We start from the raw sequence: 7,879 nt of genomic DNA, 5'->3' as shown, positions 1-7,879 counted from the left end.
GAGAATGTACAGACAGCACCCGTAGTCGGGATTGAACCCAGATCTGATCTCCAGCGCTGCATTCGCTGTGAGGCAGCAACTCTACCCTTGCGCCACCATCTTCCAATTTGTGTTTGGCGTCACTCTGACAATGGAGGAGGCTCACTATCAATTAAGATCGTTTCAGGTTCAGCTTATTTTAATTAAGGAAGACCATTAGGAGTACGGCAATGAAGTGAAATGTCCAAGACAAGATTTCCCTCCCTATTACACCTTATTGCCTACATTCTGCTATTTTACAAAGATCGTAAATGTTGGAATTGGTAGAACAGATCAATAAATTTAAATAGATATACAAATCACTGTAGTTAGAGTATTAATTCGTACTGACTCTAGAGATTTCTATTTTCAAATTTATTTCAACTATTTGTACAGTTACATGATATACAGTTTGGTATTAAAAATGACAAATCATATCCAATTGCATTAAGAATTATCAAATAAGTGGAATTACAGGTTTATAAAGCATAAGTAATAATGTAAATAAAGTGTGACATGACATTGCTGCATTAAAATTTGTCGCCTGTAATCTCTTTCAACGAAGATGTCCAGAGAGGAACAATAGTGATTCTTAACTCTGTGATCCAAGTTGTGATAACTGAAGAACACAAAAAAAATGTTAGTTAGATAATAGACGTAGACAGGTATGGTAGTTGCATTTCTAGGTATACCGAGGAGTGAATGACCATCCCAATGAAGGGTGCTGAACATCGAAGGGGGCAAGGTAAAAGACAGCAATAAGTAATTCCGCAATTAATAGAATGACCTAAAATCTATAGCTCCTATGCTGAGAATGGTGGCGAATAACTGGACAACAGGCGGCATAGTGGCACAGTGTTAGAGTCACTACTTTTCAGCGCCAGAGACCCGGGTTTGATCCTGACTGGGTGTTGTCTGTACGTGGACTTTGCATGTTCTCCCTATGACCACGTGGGTTTTCTCCGGGTGTTCTGGTTTCCTCCCACACTCTAAAGACAAGAGCAGGTTAATTGACTTTTGTAAATTGTCCCTAGTGTGTAGGATAGAACTAGTATATGGGTGATCACTGTTCGGCGTGGACTAGGAGGGCAGAAGGGCCTGTTTCTACTCTGTATCCCAAAACTAAACTAAAGTGAGAAAATTTGTATATAGGTATCTTCACTGTCAATTATAGCAGAACTTAGAACAAAAGCAAAACTGAAAGGTGATTTGAATAATATCAGCCTACCTCCAAATATATCATAAACCAGTTTCCATGCAATTCAATTTTCTTCATGTGACATTAGGAATAAAGCAGAGCAAAGGCTATGGATTCTGGTAAACCACTTAGCATTAATGCTTAAGATTTCAGACCTCTCCTCAGGCAGTCCCTGGGATCAAGAATAACTTGCTTCTCTACCATTTCTGAGGTGGTTGAGGCCAGTGTGGGACCCACAGGCTCTGCAACAGGTTGAGTAGAAAATGCACTCCTTCAGCTTACAGTGAGTTACTGCCTTTTCTGGCAAATTGACTTTAGATTCTCAATGTTTTCCTGAGTGCTGGAGTAACTCAGTGAGTCAGGTAGCATATCTGGAGACCATGAATAGATTACATTTTGAGTCGGGATCTTTCTTTAGGATCATGTTTTGGATCAGGACCCTTCTTTAGACCCGCGTTTCACAACGGGTCCCTTCTTCAGACCAAACCTGACCTGGAATGTTGCCTGTCCATGTCCTCCAGAGATGCTGCCTGACCCAGCATCTCTGGAGGACATTAAGCACCTTCCAGCACTTTGTGTCTTTTGTGTAACCCAGCATCTGCAGTCCCTTGTTTCTACCTAATGTAGTCCTGAACTACTGTCTACCTCATTGGTGACCCTCGGGCTATCTTTGATCGGAGTTTGCTGGCTTTACCTTGCACTAAACGTTATTCCCTTATCATGTATCTATACACTGTAAATGGCTCGATTGCAATCATGTATTGTCTTTCCGCTGTCTGGATAGCACATAACAAAAGCTTTTCACTGTACCTCGGTACACTTGACACTAAACTAAACTAATTACGTTGTGCAAAATGATCAGCAAAACAAAGATCAATGGGAAAACACTCCAATGTAGAAATAATTTCCGACAATGGAAGTATGTTATGCTTGTAGACACCTATATTTGGGGACCTGTGCAGTAAATGGACCTGTACATCGGTGAAACCAAACGTCGACTCGGCGACCGTTTTGCTGAACACTCATGCTTGGTCTACGGGACCTCCAGGTTGCCAAGCATCTCAACTCCCCTTCCGCTTCCCATTCTGACCTTTCTGTCCTGGACCTCCTCCGCTGCCATAGCGAGGCCACACACAAATAGGAGGAACAACACCTCATATTTCGCTTGGGTAGCTTACCACCCAGCGGTATGAACATTGACTTCACTAATCCCCCCCCACCCTCCAACCTACCTCCACTATGGTCGTTTTATCAGTTCCACAGATCTCCACATTGTTTCTCTTGAGATGACACCTTCCCTGGCCAACAATGGGCTTACCTGAGGTCATTTGTGGCTGGCCTTGATTGGCCCTGGTCTTTTCTCGCCTCCAGCTCTTCAACACTCCGCCTCCTTCTCCACCCCCTACTTTCAGTCTGAAGAAGGGTCCTGACCCAAAATGTCACCTATCCCTTTTCTCCAGAGATGCTGCCTCACACACTGAGTTACTCCAGAACTTTGTGTCAGTCTTTGGTATAAGCCGGCATCTGCAGTTTCTTGTATCTATAATATATGGGCCATGTTAGGTGACACAATTTTGGCCTGTTCATCTCTGACTGAGGGTTTCCATGTCATAACAAGGTTTGGAGTCGCTTTTTGTTGATTCTCTTGTTTCAGACATTGTCCAATTATGATACAACCATATCAAGTTAGGGTTAACAAGATAACAACTCTACTAAGTTCCATGGAATGATCAATGGGTTCGAAAAGAGAATATCAACTTTTCACCGTGCACTTGAACAACAAATTTAACTGAGTCCATAATGAAGAAAATAATTACTCCGGAGTGCATTTTATGTAATCATACATTAATACGGGGTTAATTTATTGACTGATAATAACTTTAGAATCAGAAATGTTTACATCATCCATGCAGCTTGTTCAATAAGGAAAGAAAATGGTTACAACAAATAAAAGTACAGTACCTGTTTGAGGAACTGCCCAGCATTGAAGAGCTCACTGCAGCCATATAATACGTGTTTACCTGGTTTATTCTGAATTAAAATGAAAGAAATTGCATTTATTCTGCAATATAATACATGGGACATCTGAAATGAGGCCATGACTGAGAACCTGAGGAAAATCCAAGCTAAACTGATTGTGTGAGGATAAGATATGAGTGTTTCAACAATAATACCCTTTCAATTGTATTCTTTTGACAATAAGAAATTCTTCATATCTTGCACATATGCTGTACCATTAAATGTTCTTTCTGTACTTTTACGCATAATTTGTTGCTTTTGCCTCATGTATAAAACACTCAACTTAATGAAGGCCATATCTCCCGAAAGATGCTATGATGTAAGTTGACATTGAGATATGGCAATGTTGAACCTCACGGATCAAATGGGTGCAGAGTTCACGTGCAATATTGAGTATCAAGGTTGTCCTGTCACAAATTGCTAAAGAAATTAGTTCTATATTAGTGTCATATAGCATGGAATTGGGCTCCTCAGCACAAGAGTAGGCAACAATATTCTTTGGAGTGTGGAAAAAAGGGGGAGGGGTAGGGGATAATGTTCACATTAATACACAGTTTAAGAAAGAACTGCAGAAGCTGGGAGAATCGAAGGTAGACACAAATGGTGGAGAAACTCAGCAGGTGAGGAAGCATCTATATGTGCTCTGTTGTGCTGCTGCTCCAAGTAAAGATTTCATTGATGCTGCCTCACCCGCTGAGTTTCTCCAGCTTTTATGTCCACATTAATACACGGGATCCTTTGCTGTTGTGACAGGATAAATGATGATATGATCTCACCAATGGGAGAATCTTAAATGAGAGGACATAATTACAAGTGTTTTAATTTAAAACGGAGTAGGAGCTTCTGGAATTCTCTATCCCAGAGAATTATGGAGGTCATGAAATATCAGGAAATTGAGGGCAATGAGCAACAGATATTAAAAAAAAAAACAGATGAAGATTGGGAGATTAGCCACTATCATATTGAATGTCAGAGCAGGTTTGAGGGTCTGAGTGGTCTACTCCAACTCCTATTATTTCGAGAGTATTATACACAATGCTACCGACCCACTGAGTTACTCCAACACTTTGCATCCTAATAGCTTATGTTAATAATAATAATAATAAATTTTATTTATGGGCGCCTTTCAAGAGTCTCAAGGACACCTTACAAAAATTTAGCAGGTAGAGGAAAAACATGTAAGGGGAATGAAATAAATAGTAGAGACATGACTAGTACACAAAGTAAAGACAGAATACAATTCAAAACACAATATGAGGCAATTAATGCACAGATGAAAAGGGAGGGGGACGTGGGGCTAAGGATAGGCAGAGGTGAAGAGATGGGTCTTGAGGCGGGACTGGAAGATGGTGAGGGACACGGAATTGCGGATCAATTGGGGGAGGGAATTCCAGAGCCTGGGAGCTGCCCTGGAGAAGGCTCTGTCCCCAAAACTGCGGAGGTTGGACTTGTGGATGGAGAGGAGACCGGCTGATGTGGATCTGAGTGACCGTGAGGGTTGGTAGGGGGAGAGGAGGTCAGTGAGATATGGGGGGGCCAGATGGTGGAGGGCTTTGTAGGTGAGGATCAGGATTTTGTAGGTGATCCGGTGGGAGATGGGAAGCCAGTGAAGTTGTTTGAGGATTGGAGTGATGTGATGCCAGGATTTGGTGTGGGTGATGAGTCGGGCGGCTGCGTTCTGGACCAGTTGGAGTCGGTTGATGTAGGTGGAGCTGATGCCAAGGAGAAGTGAGTTGCAATAGTCCAGTCGGGAGGAGATGAAGGCATGGATGAGTCTTTCAGCAGCGGGAGGTGTGAGAGAGGGTCTGAGTTTGGCGATGTTGCGGAGATGAAAGAAGGAGGTTTTAATGACATGGCGGATGTGAGGCTCAAGGGAGAGGGTGGAATCAAAGATCACGCCAAGGTTGCGGGCCTTGGGAGATGGGGAGACAGTGGTGCCGTCGATGGTGAGAGTGGGGTTATTGATTTTGCTGAGTGTGGCTTTGGAGCCTATGAGGAGGAATTCTGTCTTATCGCTGTTGAGTTTGAGGAAGTTATGTTGCATCCATGTTTTTATAGCTGACAAACAGGAGTTGATATGGGAGAGGGGGGGGGGGGGGTTGTGGTGCCGAGGTAGATCTGGGTGTCATCGGCATAACAGTGGAAGTACAGGTTGAAGTGGCGGAGTATCTGACCAAGGGGGAGGATGTAGATGATGAAGAGGAGGGGGCCGAGTACGGAGCCTTGGGGAACGCCTTGAGTGACTGTGGCTGTAGCAGAGGTGTGGTTGTGGAGAGAGATGAAGTGGGATCTGTTGGAAAGGTAGGAACGGAGCCAGCTGAGTGCAGAGCCTTCAATGTCGAGGTCTTTGAGTCTGGTGAGCAGGATGTTGTGGTTCATTGTATCGAAGGCTGCGCTCAGGTCGAGGAGGATGAGGATGTTGAGGGAACCAGTGTCAGCAGAGGTGAGGAGGTCGTTGAGGACTTTGAGGAGAGCAGTTTTTGTGCTATGGAGGGGGCGAAAGCCAGATTGGAGGGGTTCAAGTAGGTTATATGCAAGGAGGTGGGAATGAAGTTGCGACGCAACGATACGCTCCAGGGTTTTTGAAAGAAAGGGGAGGTTTGAGATTGGGTGATAGTTAATGAGAGAGGAGGGATCAAGACCAGGTTTCTTTAAGATTGGTGTGACAGCAGCAGTTTTGAAAGCGGAGGGGACAATGAGGAGTTGAAGAGATTAGTGAGGTAAGGGCAGAGAACGGGGAGGCAGGACTTCAGCAGGGGAGTGGGGAGAGGGTCGAGGGAGCAGGTAGTGGGTTTGGAAGAGCTGATGAGTTTGGAGATTTCAATAGGGGTGACCAGGTCAAACTGGGAGAGGAAGCAGTGTGGAGGAGGGGTAAGGAGGTCAGTGGGGATGTTGAAAGGAGGGGCCTTGGTAGGTGTTGGAGTAGATGCTGGGGAGTCGGGTACAGGGGATAAAGATTGATAGATGGTGCTGATTTTATCAGCGAAAAAGTGGAGGAATGAGTTGCAGAGATCCGGAGTAGAGGTAGGGAGAGTGTTTGCTCGAGGCTTGAGGAGGTTGCCCACTGTGGAGAAGAGGGTTCTGTGGTTTAGGCAGGGATCAGTGAATATGGAGGAGAGGTAGGCAGATTTTGCAGCAATGAGGGCATCTTTGTAATCAGTGAGGTGGAGTTTGTAAGCTTCAAGGTGGACTGTGAGAGATGATTTCATTGTGAGTCGTTCAAGTTGGCGACCAGTCTGTTTCAGTTTACGAAGTGCAGGTGTGTACCAGGGTGAACATGTGTTGAAAGTTACGGTTCTTGTTTTGAGGGGGGCCATAGTGTTAAGGGAGGTAGACAAGGTGGAGTTGAGATGGTTTGTGAGATCATCAGGAGAGATGGGGGCTGAGTCCAGGGGGAGAGTGGTGGAGAGGAGGTCAGAGAGATGGAGGGGATCAATGGATTTTAGATTACGGAAGGTGATTTCTCGGAGGAAGCTGGGGCGAGGTGTCGGAGAAGGGATGGTGAACCGTATAAGCTTATGATCAGAGAGGGGGAAGAGGCATGGATGGAGGTCGAGTACCGGTTGATTTGTGGAGCAGACAATTATGTTGTTCTTATGTAGTTATGTTCAACTTCCTCTCGTGTTTCACCCTTCTTTTGTATTTAACTTTCTAAAAGTATATTTTTCTCCAATTTGATCACTCTTCTTGTAAAATTATATATCTTTTATTTGTGTTCCTTTTCTTCCTCAGGATATCAACATAACATTAAAACTTGGATTTCAACATTGCTTCAATTGATACAGTTGTTATTTCATGGTTTTATTTAACACACAAGATCCTTATTTTTATGCAAGTTTGGAATCATTTTTAAACAAGCAATTTCTTATCTTGCAAAGGAAAAAACTCTTTAAATATTTAACTGCTCAAGGCTAATTAATTTTCCATTGATGTACCTTTGTTTTATAATCATGGTACAAATGAACCTGGTGTCTACATTTGTCTTGCCTTAAGAGCTTTTAAAATATAATCTTTCTCACACATCTTTCGTTCTGAAAAATTCCCTTCATATCTTATCAGACCTGGATTCATCCTCAAACATTTCTGTCTGAGTGCCTTGTTTCTACGCTGCAAGATACAACTTTATGGCACAGGACACAAAGCAAACAATAAAATCATGCTTTGAGATGAAAAGGAAAAATATAAATGCCAACTATAACTGCAGGATGGATGAGGTGTTGAACTTTCTGAAAATCATTCATCAAGTTGGCAGCACGGGAGAGCTGCTTGCTTACAGTGCCAGTGATCGATCCTGACTACGGGTGCTGTCTGTATGGAGTTTGTACGTTCTTCCCGTGACGGCATGGGTTTTCTCTGGGTGCTCTGGTTTCCTCCCACATTCCAAAGACGTGTGGGTTTGTAGGTTAATAGGCTTCGGTAAAATTGTAAATTGTCCCTCGTATTTTGGATAGTGCTAGTGTATGGGATGATCGCTGGTCAGTGTGGATTGTGTGGATCCGCACTGTATTTCTAAAGTTTAAAGTAAACTCTAAAGTTCACATCGATGATCCTCCACCAACTTCATCTTGTACCAACAATGCCATTAGGCGGTGCCAAGCACAGATTAAGCAACAACATAATCAAGAGAAGGGAAGAAAGTAACTA

The 7,879-nt window shown here is 43.4% G+C and overlaps 1 protein-coding gene across 2 annotated transcripts in view; it reads right to left on the bottom strand.

Annotated features, from left to right (window-relative positions):
• Positions 1-378: 378 nt before the first annotated feature.
• scfd1 (sec1 family domain containing 1) overlaps positions 379-7,879 on the bottom strand; it is a 128,568-nt gene continuing 121,067 nt past the window's right edge. Inside the window, exons 23-24 of one of the 2 annotated variants that reach the window (XM_033026989.1) lie at positions 3,179-3,247; positions 379-637 (exon numbers count right to left, since the gene is read on the bottom strand). In XM_033026989.1, coding sequence (XP_032882880.1) covers positions 611-637; positions 3,179-3,247 — 96 coding nt within the window. In that variant the 3' untranslated portion in view covers positions 379-610. The remainder of the gene's footprint in view (positions 638-3,178; positions 3,248-7,879) is intronic. The other variant, XM_033026988.1, reaches the window with a different exon arrangement.

Source organism: Amblyraja radiata, chromosome 9 (genome assembly GCF_010909765.2).
Source record: "Amblyraja radiata isolate CabotCenter1 chromosome 9, sAmbRad1.1.pri, whole genome shotgun sequence".
NCBI lineage: Eukaryota > Metazoa > Chordata > Chondrichthyes > Rajiformes > Rajidae > Amblyraja > Amblyraja radiata.
The sequence above is the reverse complement of the archived record's forward strand: the minus strand, read 5'-3'. Positions and strand labels throughout refer to the sequence as shown.